Source organism: Solea solea, chromosome 15, assembly GCF_958295425.1.
Source record: "Solea solea chromosome 15, fSolSol10.1, whole genome shotgun sequence".
Lineage (NCBI taxonomy): Eukaryota > Metazoa > Chordata > Actinopteri > Pleuronectiformes > Soleidae > Solea > Solea solea.
Window position 1 is genome coordinate 1,725,454 of NC_081148.1, and position 18,804 is coordinate 1,744,257.

Consider the following 18,804-nt stretch of genomic DNA (forward strand, 5'->3'; position numbering starts at 1 on the left):
CATTTGTCTAAAGTGCTGTTTTTTGTCTTTTGTGTTTGCATGTATTTGACAAAGCTAGTGTTTGAGAGGAGTGGTGTCCCAATTTTCAAATTTTATAAGAAAATTAAAAAAATAATTAAAAATTTAAATTAATTATTCTTATCAAAATGTTCTCAGCAATTAAATCGTTAGATCCTAACAAAAGTAAACGACAGTATCATCTGCATAAAGGTGAAGTTCAACAATGTTTTATACAGTCATGGTCAGTGTGAGGTGATCTGGTCTTTGTGACCTGGTCTTTGCGACCTGGTCTTTATGACCTGGTCGTTATGACCTGTTCGAGTTGCCGTAGTTCTGCCAGGTCCTGTACTCCTCCATGAAGTCCATGTGGTCCAGAGTGATGTTGTAGAAGTCGGTGAAAGGCATGATGGGAGGAGAGGAGACACTGTTCGCTGCATCTGATACAAAAGGACACAATGTTATTACTAGCGTGTGTGCGTCTGTGTGCGTGTGTGTGTCTGTCTGTCTGTGTCTGTGTGTCTGTGTCTGTCTGTGTGTGTGTGCGTCTTACTGAACAGACTGAGCACTTTAGTAGCAGATGGGATCCACCATGAACACTTGGTCAGAGGAGGAAGTTCGTCAGGATCTGCAGGAAACAGGCGAGTGGAGATGAACTGCAGGAGGCGCTCTACTAACTGTTTGAACCTCCGTGCAGACAACCTGAAAGACACACACACACACACACACACACACACACACACACACACACCTGGGATCAGAGCAGAACCTACACAGGTTCATGCTTTTATCAATCATTTAATTAACGTCATCTTTTCATTTTAACTTTCATTATAATTAATGATGTAGAACAATAATAACAAGGCAGACTTCACGCAACAAGAGTCTGTTACACAGAGTTACACAGAGTCTGTTACACAGAGTCTGTTACACAGAGTCACACAGAGTCTGTTACAGAGTTACACAGAGTCTGTTACAGAGTTACACAGAGTCTGTTACAGAGTTACACAGAGTCTGTTACACAGAGTCTGTTAGAGTCTGTTACACAGAGTCTGTTACAGAGTTACACAGCGTCTGTTAGAGTCTGTTACACAGAGTCCGTTACAGAGTCTGTTACACAGAGTTACACAGAGTCTGTTACAGAGTTACACAGAGTCTGTTAGAGTCTGTTACACAGAGTCTGTTAGAGTCTGTTACACAGGGTCTGTTACAGAGTTACACAGCGTCTGTTAGAGTCTGTTACACAGAGTCCGTTACAGAGTTACACAGAGTCTGTTACACAGAGTTACACAGAGTCTGTTACAGAGTTACACAGCGTCTGTTAGAGTCTGTTACACAGAGTCCGTTACAGAGTTACACAGAGTCTGTTACACAGAGTTACACAGAGTCTGTTACAGAGTTACACAGCGTCTGTTAGAGTCTGTTACACAGAGTCCGTTACAGAGTTACACAGAGTCTGTTACACAGAGTTACACAGAGTCTGTTACAGAGTTACACAGAGTCTGTTAGAGTCTGTTACACAGAGTCTGTTAGAGTCTGTTACACAGAGTCTGTTACAGAGTTACACAGCGTCTGTTAGAGTCTGTTACACAGAGTCTGTTACAGAGTTACACAGAGTCTGTTACACAGAGTCTGTTACAGAGTTACACAGAGTCTGTTACACAGAGTCTGTTACAGAGTTACACAGAGTCTGTTAGAGTCTGTTACACAGAGTCTGTTACACAGAGTTACACAGAGTCTGTTACACAGAGTTTGTGTAACAGACTGTGGGGTGAAGTCATAATAATAACATTAATAATATATTTGATTTAAAACATTAATTTACAACATCTTGTGGTAAACCTGTATGTAAACAATAACACACAAATTAAGACAGAGAGTCTTACTTTTTGAGCCAGTGAACCAGGAAATGGTGGTCAGCCTCAGACAAAGCTGCGATCTGTCTCAGGAGGTGAGCGTAGATCACGAAGGTGCTGCTGCTCGAATACTGAGGGTTCTATAGACACACACACACACGCGCACAGACTCACACACACGCGCGCACAGACTCTCACACACACACACACACACACACAGACACACACACACGCACGCGCACAGACACACACGCACAGACACACCCAGATCCCTTAGCTTAACTCTCCCTTCAGTTTATCCACAAGACTGATGATTGATGACATCATGAAAACAACACGAGTGAGAAGGAGTCATGTGACACAACATCATGTGACGGTTTAACTCTCACCTGAACCAGAATGAAATAAGCTCGGAGGTCGTCTTTGGTCCGAGGCCTGAGGACAGAGACACAGACAGAGACAGAGACAAGAGTGCTCACACAAAGTTCACGGAACAAAGGAAATCAAACTCAAATGTGAATGAATGAATGAATGTGTAACGCAGGTCGTCTTACCCTTTCCACTCCCTCAGCAAACTGTTGATGATTCCTTTCAACACTGACTTCTGGATGTCCTGAGGCTACACACACACACACACACACACACAGACTTGATGTCATCAACTACCACTGTGTGTGTATGTCTGTGTGTGTTCATGTGTTCCTGTGTGTGTTTGTGTGTGTGTGTGTGTGTACAGTGCATCTGTTAAGTATTCGCAGCGCTTCACTTTCCACATTTTGTTATGTTACAGCCTTATTCCAAAATGGATTAAGTTAATTTTTATCCTCAAAATTCGACACACAACACCCCATAATGACAACGTGAAAAACGTTTTTTTTTTGGCATTTTTGCCCATTTATTAAAAAAAAACAAAAAACACATGTACGTAAGTATTCACAGCCTTTGCCATGAAGCTCAAAATTGAGCTCAGGTTCATTCTGTTTCCACTGATCATCCTTGAGATGTTTCTGCAGCTTCACTGGAGTCCACATGTGGTAAATTCAGTTGATGGGACATGATCTGGAACTGCACACGCCTGCCTATATAAGGTCCCACAGTGTACAGTGCATGTCAGGGCACAAACCAAGCAGGAAGTCAAATCAATTGTCTGTAGACCTCTGAGACAGGATTGTCTTGAGGCACAAATCTGGAGAAGGTTACAGAAACATTTCTGCTGCTTTGAAGGTCCCAATGAGCACAGTGGCCTCATCATCCGTAAGTGGAAGAAGTTCGGAACCACCAGGACTCTTCCTTGAGCTGGCCGGCCATCTACACTGAGCGATCGGGGGAGAAGGGCCTTAGTCAGGGAGGTGACCAAGAACCCGATGGTCACTCTGTCAGAGCGCCAGAGTTCCTCTGTGGAGAGAGGAGAAACTTCCAGAAGGACAACTATCTCTGCAGCAATCCACCAATCAGGCCTGTATGGTAGAGTGGCCAGGCGGAAGCCACTCCTTAGTAAAAGGCACATGGCAGCCCGCCTGGAGCACTCTTGACCTCAGACTGGGGCGACGGTTTATCTTTCAGCAGGACAACGACCCTAAGCACACAGCCAAGATATCAAAGGAGTGGTTTCAGGACAACTCATTGAGTGTCCTTGAGTGGCCCAGCCAGAGCCCAGACGTGAATCAGATTGAACTTCTCTGGAGAGATCTGAAAATGGCTGTGCACTGACGCTTCCCATCCAACCTGATGGAGCTTGACAGATGCTGCAAAGAGGAATGGGCGAAACTGCCCAAAGATAGGTGTGCCAAGCTTGTGGCATCATATTCAAGAAGACTTGAGGCTGTAATTGCTGCCAAAGGTGCATCAACAAAGTATAGAGCAAAGGCTGTGAATAATTTCTCAGTTTTTTTATTTTTAATACATTTGCAAAAATGTAAAAAAAAAAATTGTCACATTGTCATTATGGGGTGTTGTATGGAAGTCCATTTCCGCCACTTATAATTTTGACTTAGTATCTCATAATTATGACTTGGTATCTCATAATTATGACTTTTTTATCTCATAATTATGACTTAGTATCTTATGACTCTTTGATCTCATAATTATAACTTAGTATCTCATAATTATGACTTGGTAACTCATAATTCAGACTCTTTTATCTCATAATTATAACTCTTTTATCTCATAATTATGACTTAGTATCTTATGACTCTTTGATGTCATAATTATGACTTAGTATCTCATAATTATGACTCTTTTATTATGACTTAGTATTGTATGACTCTTTGATCTCATAATTATGACTTAGTATCTCATATTTATGACTCTTTTATCTCATAATTATGACTTAGTATCTTATGACTCTTTGATCTCATAATTATGACTTAGTATCTCATAATTATGACTCTTATCTCATAATTATGACTTAGTATCTCATAATTATGACTTAGTATAGTATGACTCTTTGATCTCATAATTATGACTTAGTATCTCATTATTATGACTCTTTTATCTCATAATTATGACTTAGTATCGTATGACTCTTTGATCTCATAATTATGACTTAGTATCTCATAATTATGACTTAGTATCTTATGACTCTTTGATCTCATAATTATGACTTAGTATCTCATAATTATGACTCTTTTATCTCATAATTATGACTCTTTTATCTCATAATTATGACTTAGTATCTCATAATTATGACTCTTTGATCTCATAATTATGACTTAGTATCTCATAATTATGACTTAGTATCTTATGACTCTTTGATCTCATAATTATGACTTAGTATCTCATAATTATGACTCTTTTATCTCATAATTATGACTCTTTTATCTCATAATTATGACTTAGTATCTCATAATTATGACTCTTTTATCTCATAATTATGACTCTTTTATGACTCTTTTATCTCATAATTATGACTTAGTATCTCATAATTATGACTTGGTATCTCATAATGATGACATGGTATCTCATAATAATGACTTAGTATCTCATAATTATGACTTGGTATCTCATAATTATGACTTGGTATCACATAATGATGACTTTGTATCTCATAATTATGAGTTAGTATCTTATGACTCTTTGATCTCATAATTATGACTTAGTATCTCATAATTATGACTCTTTTATCTCATAATTATGACTCTTTTATCTCATAATTATGACTTAGTATCTCATAATTATGACTTGGTATCTCATAATGATGACATGGTATCTCATAATAATGACTTAGTATCTCATAATTATGACTTGGTATCTCATAATTATGACTTGGTATCACATAATGATGACTTTGTATCTCATAATTATGACTTAGTATCTCATAATTATGAGATCTCATAATTATGACTTGGTATCTCATAACTTGGTATCTCATAATGATGACTTAGTATCTCATAATTATGACTTGGTATCTCATAATGATGACTTTGTATCTCATAATGATGACTTTGTATCTCATAATGATGACTTAGTATCTCATAATTATGACTCTTTTATCTCATATTTATGACTTTTTTATCTCATAACTTGGTATCTCATAGTGATGACTTAGTATCTCGTAATTATGACTTTTTTATCTCATAATTCTGACTTGGTATCTCATAATGATGACTTAGTATCTCATAATGATGACTTGGTATCTCATAATGATGACTTAGTATCTCGTAATTATGACTTTTTTTATCTCATAATTATGGTATAGTATCTCATAATGATGACTTTGTATCTCATAATGATGACTTTGTATCTCATAATTATGACTCTTTTATCTCATAATTATGACTCTTTTATCTCATATTTATGACTTTTTTATCTCATAACTTGGTATCTCATAATGATTACTTAGTATCTCGTAATTATGACTTTTTTATCTCATAATTCTGACTTGGTATCTCATAATGATGACTTAGTATCTCATAATGATGACTTGGTATCTCATAATGATGACTTAGTATCTCGTAATTATGACTTTTTTTATCTCATAATTATGACATAGTATCTCATAATGATGACTTGGTATGTCATAATGATGACTTGGTATCTCATAATGATGACTTGGTATCTCAATGATGACTTGGTATCTCATAATGATGACTTGGTATGTCATAATGATGACTTGGTATCTCATAATGATGACTTAGTATCTCATAATGATGACTTGGCATCTCATAATGATGACTTGGTATCTCATATTGATGTCTTAGTATCTCATAATGATGACTTAGGATCTCATAATGATGACTTGGTATCTCATATTGATGTCTTAGTATCTCATAATGATGACTTGGTATCTCATAATGATGACTTGGTATCTCATAATGATGACATGGTATCTCATGTATTATTATTATTATTATAATAATGACTTAGTATCTCATAATGATGACTTGGTATCTCATGATTATGACTTGATATCTCATAATTATGACTTGGTATCTCATAATTATGACTTGGTATCACATAATTATGACTTTTTTTATCTCATTATGACTTAGTATCTCATAATTATGAGATCTCATAATTATGACTTGGTATCTCATAACTTGGTATCTCATAATGATGACTTAGTATCTCATAATTATGACTTAGTATCTCATAATTATGACTAAGTATCTTATGACTCTTTGATCTCATAATTATGACTTTTTTATCTCATAACTTGGTATCTCATAATGATGACTTAGTATCTCGTAATTATGACTTTTCTATCTTATAATTCTGACTTGGTATCTCATAATGATGACTTAGTATCTCATAATGATGACTTGGTATCTCATAATGATGACTTGGTATCTCATGATGACTTGGTATCTCATAATGATGACTTGGTATCTCATAATGATGACTTGGTATCTCATGATGACTTGGTATCTCATAATGATGACTTGGTATCTCATAATGATGACTTGGTATCTCATGATGACTTGGCATCTCATAATTATGACTTGGTATCTCATAATGATGACTTGGTATCTCATAATGATGACTTGGCATCTCATAATGATGACTTAGTATCTCATTATGACTTGGTATCTCATAATTATGACTTGGTATCTCATAATGATGACTTGGTATCTCATAATGATGACTTGGTATCTCATAATTATGACTTGGTATCTCATAATGATGACTTAGTATCTCATAATTATGACTTGGTATCTCATAATGATGACTTTGTATCTCATAATGATGACTTTGTATCTCATAATTATGACTCTTTTATCTCATAATTATGACTCTTTTATCTCATATTTATGACTTTTTTATCTCATAACTTGGTATCTCATAATGATTACTTAGTATCTCGTAATTATGACTTTTTTATCTCATAATTCTGACTTGGTATCTCATAATGATGACTTAGTATCTCATAATGATGACTTGGTATCTCATAATGATGACTTAGTATCTCGTAATTATGACTTTTTTTATCTCATAATTATGACATAGTATCTCATAATGATGACTTGGTATGTCATAATGATGACTTGGTATCTCATAATGATGACTTGGTATCTCAATGATGACTTGGTATCTCATAATGATGACTTGGTATCTCATAATTATGACTTGGTATCTCATAATGATGACTTAGTATCTCATAATGATGACTTGGCATCTCATAATGATGACTTGGTATCTCATATTGATGTCTTAGTATCTCATAATGATGACTTAGGATCTCATAATGATGACTTGGTATCTCATATTGATGTCTTAGTATCTCATAATGATGACTTGGTATCTCATAATGATGACTTGGTATCTCATAATGATGACATGGTATCTCATGTATTATTATTATTATTATAATAATGACTTAGTATCTCATAATGATGACTTGGTATCTCATGATTATGACTTGATATCTCATAATTATGACTTGGTATCTCATAATTATGACTTGGTATCACATAATTATGACTTTTTTTTATCTCATTATGACTTAGTATCTCATAATTATGAGATCTCATAATTATGACTTGGTATCTCATAACTTGGTATCTCATAATGATGACTTAGTATCTCATAATTATGACTTAGTATCTCATAATTATGACTAAGTATCTTATGACTCTTTGATCTCATAATTATGACTTTTTTATCTCATAACTTGGTATCTCATAATGATGACTTAGTATCTCGTAATTATGACTTTTCTATCTTATAATTCTGACTTGGTATCTCATAATGATGACTTAGTATCTCATAATGATGACTTGGTATCTCATAATGATGACTTGGTATCTCATGATGACTTGGTATCTCATAATGATGACTTGGTATCTCATAATGATGACTTGGTATCTCATGATGATGACTTGGTATCTCATAATGATGACTTGGTATCTCATGATGACTTGGCATCTCATAATTATGACTTGGTATCTCATAATGATGACTTGGTATCTCATAATGATGACTTGGCATCTCATAATGATGACTTAGTATCTCATTATGACTTGGTATCTCATAATTATGACTTGGTATCTCATAATGATGACTTGGTATCTCATAATGATGACTTGGTATCTCATAATGATGACTTGGTTTCTCATAATTATAATAATAATTTGTTTTCATCAAGTAGTAGAAATGGGCTTCCATAGTGTTGTGGGTTTAATTATGAAGAAAAAAATTAATTTTATCCATTTTGTAACATAACAAAATGAGGAAAAAGTGAAGCTCTGTGAATACTTAACAGTATGTTTGTGTGTGTATGTTTGTGTGTGTGTGTATGTCTGTGTATGTGTGTCTGTATGTTTGTGTGTGTCTGTGTATGTGTGTGTGTGTCTGTGTATGTTTGTGTGTATGTCTGTATGTTTGTGTGTGTGTCTGTATGTTTGTGTGTGTGTGTGTGTGTGGTTGTGTGTGTGTATGTTTGTGTATGTGTGTATGTTTGTGTGTGTGTATGTTTGTGTGTGTGTCTGTTTGTGTGTGTGTCTGTGTGTGTGTGTTTAGGTGTCTGTGTGTGTGTCTGTGTAGGTGTCTGTGTGTGTGCGTGTGTGTGTGTGTGTGTGTGTGTGTGTGTGTCCTCACTGTGTTGATCAGTGTGTCATAAACAGTGTTGACAAACTTGACGTTGATTCCTGAATCTTCGATGGTGTTGAACAATCCGTTTGCCTCTCGCTGGGAAACCAGAAGAAATGAGAGGATGAGTCAGTTTCACCCTCTGAGTGGTACAAGATGAATGAATGAATGAATGAATGAATGCCAGAAAGCAGAGAGTGTCCCTCAGGACGTGTCCTACCTTAAAGGCGGCGTTGAGTTCCATGAAGGAGTTAAACGTGGTCAGGTAAAAGTCTCGGACCTCCCTCCAGTCGCCTGATTGGACGGCTCGGTCCATGTCCTCTCTGTGGACACGAAGACAAAAGAACATAAAGGACGTTGTTGTCGTTGTAGATGTTGTCGTTGCCATGGAGACTTACTGAAAGTCTTTGGTGGTCTTGGTTCGCAGAGGGACGACGGGCTCGCAGGGGAACGGAGCTTTGGCCTCCGGGGGCAGCGTTTGGACACAGAGACGCTGCTTCTGACGAACGTCGCTGCAGATGGGAGGAAGTTCTCTCCCTGAAAGGAAACATCATTCATTCATTCATCTGGGCCTGTTTCAGAAAGCCAGGTCAGCTTAACTCTGAGTCAGTTACCATGGCAACATACTCCATGAACCTAACCTGCTCGCTGTGTCATATTGTCATCTTCAGTTTGTCTGTCGTCAGGTTCCAGCTGAATAAAGATCAAATCTAATGTAACATATGGTAGGACTGCAGCCGTTTTTAATGCATTAATGAAAGGATGAATGAGTGAATGACACTGTATTAAATGGAACAGTGTTCATTTATTCACTCTTCACATAAATGTCATGTGTTCATATTTCTGCTCACTGGATTCAAATGGAGGCTGTGCTCTTTGTTTACCCGTTGCCATGGTGAATCGTAGTATCAGTGCTCCATTGATGATGATTCACTCAGAGTGAACTGAACTGATGCTGATCAGCTGTTCTGGAGTTAAAGGGGACATATTACGCAAAATCAACTTTTAAACCATTTTAATACTTATATTTGGGACTCTGGGGGCCCTACCAGTCACCAAAGTGTGGAAAAAGAATACTCAGTCATGTTTTCATGGTTCCCCTTAGTGTAAGTATAGGCGATAAAACACTCGATGTTGAATTCCCTGCACTTATGACGGCAGCATGCGCATTTCACCGCGAATGTTACCGCCCCACCAGTAAGTTTACTTCGAGAGCTCCACCTTAGCTCCACCTTAGCTCCACCTTGTCCCTGCGAGAGTGCAGGCGAGGGAGGAAGAGCGGTATTATGTCAACGCGGAGGGACAAGTGTGCTGTTGGTGGCTGCACAGTGGAGCACAGTGTTTTACACAAACTTCCACAGAGGATTTGATATATGAAGCTAATGTGTCGGATAAAGTCAGCAAACGTGTGTTCGTGTGTTCGCACTAGACAGCGGTCGCCGTATTTAGTCAGGGGACGTATTTCACCGACGTACAAACACACACACGTTGTTAAGAAAAGGTCACATAGAGCTCATAACTAACCCTTCTGACACGTCCTAATTAAAAATATTTGTTCAGTACGTCCTCCATGACCGGAGCACAGACTCAGTCTGATACAGTCACATATACAGCGGCGAGCGGCAGTTTACTGGCGATCAGCGGTGCCGCGGTGGCGCGGTGGCGATCAGCGGTGCCGCGGTGACGAGGTCTCCGGAGCATAGTCACCGGTCTGATACAGTAACATACAGCGCCAGCTTATGCAGCTCGCCGCGCGCCGCTGGCGATCAGTGGTGCTGTTCCTAAGTGTTTTTAACTGATTTACAGTTGGTCAGTGTTCGGCTCGATCCTTATGTAGGACGTCTCTTCCTGTGACGGCACTCTGGCTGTTTTCTGCGCACGCTGCCATGTTGATATTGTCAGAGAACTAGTGGAGGGAGGGGGAGACGAATAGAGCTGTAAAGCGCTGTAACGAGGACAAATCAGAAACCCCCTGGAAGAAGTGGGTGTGTGTTTGCCTGTGTCTCATTTGCATATAAAGGGACCATGCACGAAAACCGAGCGTTCTGAAAGGGGCGGGCTTAGCAGGGTTATTGAACTGCTATGGTGCTTCATCCTTATGGTATTTTGACCAAAGCATGTCACTGACATGTTCATTAGGACACCAGGGAACTATTTTAATGGGGGAAATAGGGTATAATATGTCCACTTTAAGGTTTGAACTCAGAGTTTGTTGAACCTGCTTTCTGAAACGGGCTAACACGCTAACAAACAACAACAACACGCTCACAAACAACGACAACACGCTCACAAACAACGACAACACACTCACAAACAACGACAACACGCTCACAAACAACGACAACATACTCACAAACAACGCCAACAACAACACACTAACAAACAACGACAACACACACAAACAACGACAACAACAACACGCTAACAAACAACAACAACATGCTCACAAACAACGACAACACGCTCACAAACAACGACAACACACTCACAAACAACGACAACACGCTCACAAACAACGACAACCCGCTCCCAAACAACGACAACACGCTCCCAAACAACGACAACAAGCTCACAAACAACGACAACCCGCTCACAAACAACGACAACACGCTCACAAACAACGACAACACGCTCACAAACAACGACAACACACACAAACAACGACAACAACACACTCACAAACAACTACAACACACGAACGACAACAACACACTCACAAACGACAACAACACACTCACAAACAGCGACAACACACAAACGACGACAACACTCACAAACAACGACAACACACTCACAAACAACAACAACAACACACTAACAAACCATGACAACACACTCACAAACAACGACAACACACACAAACAACGACAACGCGCTCACAAACAACGACAACCCGCTCACAAACAACGACAACACGCTCCCAAACAACGACAACAAGCTCACAAACAACGACAACCCGCTCACAAACGACAACACACTCACAAACAACGACAACACGCTCACAAACAACGACAACACACACAAACAACGACAACAACACACTCACAAACAACTACAACACACGAACGACGACAACACACTCACAAACGACAACAACACACTCACAAACAGCGACAACACACAAACGACGACAACACTCACAAACAACGACAACACACTCACAAACAACAACAACAACACACTAACAAACCATGACAACACACTCACAAACAACGACAACACACTCAAACAACGACAACACACTCAAACAACGACAACCCACTCACAAACAACAACACACTCACAAATGACAGCAACAACAGCAACAACAGCACACACAACAACAACACTCACAAACAACGACAACAACACACTCACAAAGACAACACACTCACAAACAACGACAACAACACACTCACAAATGACAACGACGACAGCAACAACAGCACACACAACCACAACAACACACTAACAAACGACGACACCCTCACCACAATAACAACCACAGCAACGACATCACACTCAGACAACACACTCACAAATGACAATGACAGCAACAACAGCACACACAACCACAACAACACACTCACAAACAACGACAACACACTCAAAAATGACAACGACGGCAACAACAGCACACACAACCACAACACACTCAGAAATGACAACGACAGCAACAACAGCACTCACAACCACAACAACACACTCACAAACGACAACAACGACACACTCACAAATGACAACAACAACAACAACAACAACAACAACAACACACTCACAAGCAACAACAACGACAACACACTCATTCTGGTTTAACACAAACATGGTTCTCTTGTGTTTTAATGACCCTCAAACATTTTCACATTTGACTGATTTGAGCTTTTTGTGGTTTTTCTGCGACAACACAAACAAAAAAGAGCTTCAGATGCACACACAAACACACACACACGCACAGAGAGAGACACACACACGCACACATGCACAGAGAGACACAGACACAGACACACACACAAACACACGCAGAGAGACACACAGACACACAGACACACACACACACACACACACAGCTATTAGTCCTCATCAGTGCGTAATCACAGAAAAACACACTTGTGTTCAGGATTAGCCTCCATCTGTCTGCGTCTCCACGGTAACCATGGTAACCATTGTGTGCAGCAGGCCTGCCCATTGAAGCTGGAGATGAAAGCGCTGGTGTTTCCTGTAGTTCAGTGTTTGAACAGCAGGTGGCGCTCGCTCTCTTTTTATTTCATTAAAGAAAATTAGTTTTTCATGTAACATTCATTCATTCATTCACTCAAATCACTTTTTACTGACAAATGAAATTTGACTTTTTTTTTCTTTGTTGTTAAATTTGGTTCAAAGTGAAAACAGACCATAATATCCTGTTTCATCACTTCATAACGACCTGCTCTGTGCATCACCCCTGTCAGCAACACGCTGCCGTCACCATGACGACCTCTTGTTAGAGCAGTGGCGTCCTCCAGCTTTCATCACAGTTCAAAGTGTGAGGAGACGAGAGGACGAGCTGCTGCATGTTTATTCACTCATTCACGTCATTGTTTGTGCAATGACATGAATGAAAGGACGAGCTGTTTGACACATCCTCTGAGTGTCCTCTGAGCGTCCTCTACATATTCATAAACACTGAAGCTTCAGCGTTATAACGCAGTGAGCGCCCCCTGCTGCTGAGAACACACAGAGTGTGTGTGTGTGTCATTACTCAGATGGCCACAGGGGGCGCCATAGCTTCAGTCGATCATCTTTAACAACACGTTAGTTCATGAAGTTTGAAGCTAGAACATTCACCAGAAGGTTGTGAATGAGTGAATGAGTGAACTCACCGTGTCTGAGTCCCAGGCTCGTGCCCATCACGCCGCCACTGTCAAAGCCCCGCCCCCCCACGTCCCTCCTCTGGCTGAACGTGGAGATGAAGTTGCTGAGAGACGGAAGAGGCTGCTTGGCTCCGCCCCCAAAACCCTGGCACAGGAAGATGATGTCATAACCAGCAGGAACACGGACACACGTCAATTTTAACTTTTATTTAAAACAAATTCACTGGAGACGTCAGTGACAAGGACGAGGACGAGGAGGAAGGAAGGAAGGAAACAAAGTGAAGGAGAAAAATAGAACCAATGAAGAGATAAGAGGACAACAGATGGACAGCAGCCGCTTTTGACAGCACACACACACACACACACACAGACAGACAGACAGACACACACACAGACACACAGACACACACAAGGACGACTGGTCCTAACAAGATCAACTAACTTTTCCAACAGGAAACTAAGTGTGTAAACCACTCACTCACCCACACAAGTCAAGAGTGGGCGCGTCCCGCTGTCCCCCTGACCAGGACCAGGACCAGGGGCAGTCAACAGAACAAACCTCTAGCGATCATAATCACACAGAGAAACAGGAAAAAGATGCGTCTGTGGATTTAAATCAAAACAACGTGAAAATTCTACCAAATCTTTTCTCTTTATTGTTTGATGAAGGGAAAAATCAGCGCTGAGGGACTTCCTGTGTGCAGTCAGCACGTTGTTCTCGCGTTGCCCTTGTGTTGTCCCCGTGTTGCCCCTGCGCTGTCCTCACATTCTCGTGTTGCCTTCGTGTTGCCCTTGCATTGTTCTCGTGTTGCCCCCATGTTGTCCCTTTGTTACTCCTGTGTTGTCCCTGTGTTGCCCCCGCGTTTCCCCCGTGTTGTCCCCGCGTTAAGGATTGCTCTGTGACACTGAGGGGAAACGCTGCCCTCTACAGTTTGAAGGTCTACATCCTCCTCATTGGCTGCCTGAGCCACATGTGACAGATGTGAAGTGATGTCACATGTTGATCAAAGGCCCTTTGATGTGTCGGTGACATCATTTATTTTACATGTGCGTCATCTTATTGTAAACCACGCAACATCCAAACAGAACCTGCAGTGAGACGCTGAAGAAGGACGAGCAGAGAACTCACTTCATACTTTCAGCAAAAAACAAAACAAGTGAAGCGCTTGGATCCAGATTCCTGCACAAGACGATGAGTTCAGAAACCATGGAGCTGCCAAAGTTGTCCGTGGACAACGTTCGCCCACACATCGAATTGTTCACGCGAGGTCTGACGGCGGAGCAGTGGAGTTTGTTAGCGGCGGGAAAACCTGACAACGACACCAGACTGAGGCTGGCAGACATGCTGGTGAAGGTCCTGTGCGCCCTCGTCGACGTCATGTCGGACTTTTTCAAACAAGACTCCTTGGTGGACCACATGCGCGACACTCTGGACGACTCCATCGCCCGCAGTTTTGCCGACGCCCTCGGCGTGGAAACGGTGAAAGGCCCCGCCTCCGACCATCTGACAGAGCTGCTTGTGACAGAAGTCATTGCCAGCAACGGCTCCGGGCAACCGAAGCCAACCAACGCGATGATACGCTCCGTCTGCAAAATGCTGAAGAAGTGTGCGCACAAGATGAGATGCATGTGCTGCACCGTGAAACAATCTCGCCGCAGCAGCGTCCACTCCTCCGCAAACACCGAGGTCTCGTCCATGACGCAGTCCGTGCAGTACATCATCAGCGGAGAGTTGAATCAGATCATCGGGCCCATTGTGGAGGACATTCCAGACATAGAGTACAACCAGCTGCAGGAGGAGTTTTCTGCGGACATTCAAAGTGCTGCAGAAGACATTGCTCAGTCTGTTCAAGAGTTCAAAGAGAGTGCATCGACCTATCCGAGTCCCAAGGCCCAACAAAACGGACTGAGGACGAAGATCTGCAACTTCTTTGCCAAGATGTTCGCCAAAGCCTCCATCTGTCGAATCTTTTCACAAGTGAAGGCAAAGTTCCACAGCAAGGCCAGAGTCAGAGACAGCGACTCGGTCAAGTCTTTGCTGGACGATGCTGAATCTGTGCTGCAGACCAGTGGAAAAATCCTAATGAGCGAGGAAGAGGTCTGCATGCTTCGCAAACTCGAGAAGATTTCCCGAGAGGACGTCTTTGACTTGACGGGGGAATTCAGCAATCTCCTGTACAGCCACGTCACAGGTGAGATGGTTCCGACAACATTCCGGGAGGCTGCAAATGAAATGGTGATGACCGAGCCTCAGCCTCACGCGACCATTTATGACGACATCCAGCGCAGAGTGATCTGCTTCCTGTCGCTGATGAGCTGGTGGCTGGAAAACCAGGTCCGCAGCTACAGCGACAGGGTGATGCAGGCTTTGTTGGAGAGCGAGAGGGTGACAATAGCACAGATGCCACTGGCTACAGTGGTGGAGGAACCAGAGCCCTACCTCGAGGAGGCTGCTGTACCTGCGACAGGTGACGCAGCACAGACAGAAGTCAGCAGGGCCTGTCTAAGGCTCGTCATAACAACACTCATCAAGAAGGTCTGGAGGGCAGTTAAAGGGGACAGGACATTTTTCACAGACTTAGAATTCACCATTCAACGTCTGGTCGATGCGACCTTGGCTCAACTGGAAGGTTCCAGCGTGAACATCACACCGGGAAACGTTGAGACCCTCAACAAGGCCATCTTCAAGCACCTCTCTAAGAAGTGGGGTTCTGCAACCAGAGTCCTGATTTCCATGGAGAGGCGAGACCCAGACCTTCCAAAATGCATTGGCGACTTTTGCAAGACGCGCTTGAACAAACAGCGCAGCGCCATCTTCAGGTTCTTTTCAGCATGATGATGAGACCTGACACACTCCAGTTTTCCACACTTTGTTTCGAGTGAGGGCTTCATCCTAATAAACATCAAAGATAGACGCGGTAGGCTACAATGAACTCCACGTGTCAACAAATGAGGACATCAGATTTTATGTTTGACTCAAACAGAAGCCTGATTTAGACTCTGCCGCTCCATACTTTTGATCCTTTTCAAAACTTAATGAGCTGCTCAATATTTTCCAGCAAAAGGTTTTAGTTTCCTGCTCGGATTCGCCAAACCACTGAAAAAAATAACGGACGAGATGGAGGCAGAGGACCCGTGGTGGCGCCCCCTAAAGGGAGACGCCCAAAGACGTTGATATGATTGCGGGACAACATCAAAAAAATAATAGAATTTACTTTTATGGGGAGGACAAAACATGGAGGGACACAGCTTAGGACACGGTAATGAACTCCTGCGAGATGAAACGTCTATTTTCAAACTGTCATACGGCAGAGGACGAGTCGGGCTTTTCACTTCATAGAACTTAGAGCTTCTGCCCCCAGATTAGACTTCTCTGTTCCAGAGCACGAGCTTCAAACCTTGAATCACAGAGCAACACAAAAGAGGCACTGGAACACAAGTTAACTAAAGAAAATCAAGCCTAATCACATACATATATAAATATATATAAAAAATATGACAGATAGCAGTGGCAGGTGTACATTTTTTTCTAATCTTGAGCCACAGTTTACTCAGAGGGGGAAATGATAATTATGTCCAGGATCCACGCACCATTCCTGTAATAATCCATTCCGTGTTTACTTTTTGACAAAGCCACACATCAGTGAATAAATTCAAATCCCAATGTACTTAAAAAACTAATAAAAATAAAAAAAAAACACACCGTCATAGTTATGTTTTAAATTTGTGAATAAAATTCTGAACAATGGTGGAAGAAAAATGGCATTGCGATATTTTGCTGTGATTTAAACTGACAGACAAAGATCGGATTATTCGAGAAGGATTGTGGCGAGAGAGCAGTACCCATTCTGAGCCTGGAGGGGGCAGCAGCGCAGTGAACTAAATAAGCTTCACTGTCACGTGAATGAATAAAGATTTGATTTTGACTTTGAAATTTTGAGCTTTTTTTCTTCTGTTCTTTGGAACCTTTCATTTACTACCCTCTGAAGTCATTAAGGACAAAAATGTCCACCTCCAAAAAGCTGCTATAAAAACTTTATAGATTAAACTTTAAAACAACTTAAGTTTGACGACCAAACAGTCGTCGTGTAATCACACACATTTAAAAGGTTAAACTGTTATTTGATATTTTATAGTTTTGATCAAAAGTTTTAACCCAAAAAAAATAAAATCTGTACTATTTGTTTATAGCAGTTTGTTTTTGGAAGTGGACATTTTTTTCCTCTAATGACTTAAGAGTATGGTTAAAAAAAAAAAGTCCATCAGAAAAAGTCTCTATAGACTTTGGTGTGGAAGAGTCTCACAGTGAGATAGTACTTTAGTTAAGAGGCTTAAGTGAGTCAGAGTAAGACAGTGCAGATCAACATGATCTTAGAGTCTCAGCTTCCTCAGACATCACAGATGAAGCAGAACAGAACCAGAGAAGAATCACCGAACAACCAGAGGCGAACTACAGAAGAACCAGGAAAGAACCACAGCAGAATCAGAGAATAACCACAGCAGAACCAGAACAGAGCCAGAGAAGAACCCGAGAAGAATCAGAGAAGAACCAGAAAAGAACCACAGCAGAACCACAGAAAAAAACAAAGAAGAACTACAGAAGAACCACAGCAGAGCCAGAAAATAACCATAGCAGAACCAAAGAAGAACCACAGAAAAACCAGAGAAGAACTACAGCAGAACCAGAGAAGAACCAGAACAGAGCCAGAGAAGAACCACAGCAGAACTACAGAAAAACCAGAGAAGAACTACAGCAGAACCAGAGTAGAACCAGAGAAGAACCACAGCAGAACCAGAGACGAACCACAGCAGATCTACAGAAGAACCAGAGAACCACAGCGGAACCATTGAAGAACCAGAGAACCACTGAAGAATCAGAGAAGAACCAGAGAACTACAGCAGAACCAGAAAAGAACCAGAGAACTACAGCAGAAACAGAGCAAAACCAGAGAACTACAGCAAGAACCAGAGAAGAACCAGAGAACTACAGCAGAACCAGAGAGGGACCAGAGAAGAACCACAGCAGAACCAGAGAAACGACAACACACATTTTATTGGTCAGAACCATGTGATGAGCACATTCCTATTGCCTGACA

The 18,804-nt window shown here is 41.1% G+C and overlaps 1 protein-coding gene across 3 annotated transcripts in view; it reads right to left on the reverse strand.

The window, feature by feature from the left end:
• The window catches only part of hectd2 (HECT domain containing 2), a 42,238-nt gene that overhangs the window by 21,669 nt on the left and 1,765 nt on the right, over positions 1 to 18,804 (reverse strand). For all 3 annotated transcript variants that reach the window (XR_009242254.1, XM_058651641.1, XM_058651642.1), the window contains exons 2-10: positions 13,718 to 13,853; positions 9,278 to 9,416; positions 9,100 to 9,202; positions 8,889 to 8,978; positions 2,408 to 2,472; positions 2,243 to 2,288; positions 1,884 to 1,993; positions 551 to 699; positions 314 to 437 (exon numbers count right to left, since the gene is read on the reverse strand). Coding sequence is in view for 2 of the 3 variants with exons in the window: in XM_058651641.1 (XP_058507624.1) it covers positions 314 to 437; positions 551 to 699; positions 1,884 to 1,993; positions 2,243 to 2,288; positions 2,408 to 2,472; positions 8,889 to 8,978; positions 9,100 to 9,202; positions 9,278 to 9,416; positions 13,718 to 13,853 (962 nt within the window). In the remaining variant the exon portion in view is untranslated. The remainder of the gene's footprint in view (positions 1 to 313; positions 438 to 550; positions 700 to 1,883; positions 1,994 to 2,242; positions 2,289 to 2,407; positions 2,473 to 8,888; positions 8,979 to 9,099; positions 9,203 to 9,277; positions 9,417 to 13,717; positions 13,854 to 18,804) is intronic.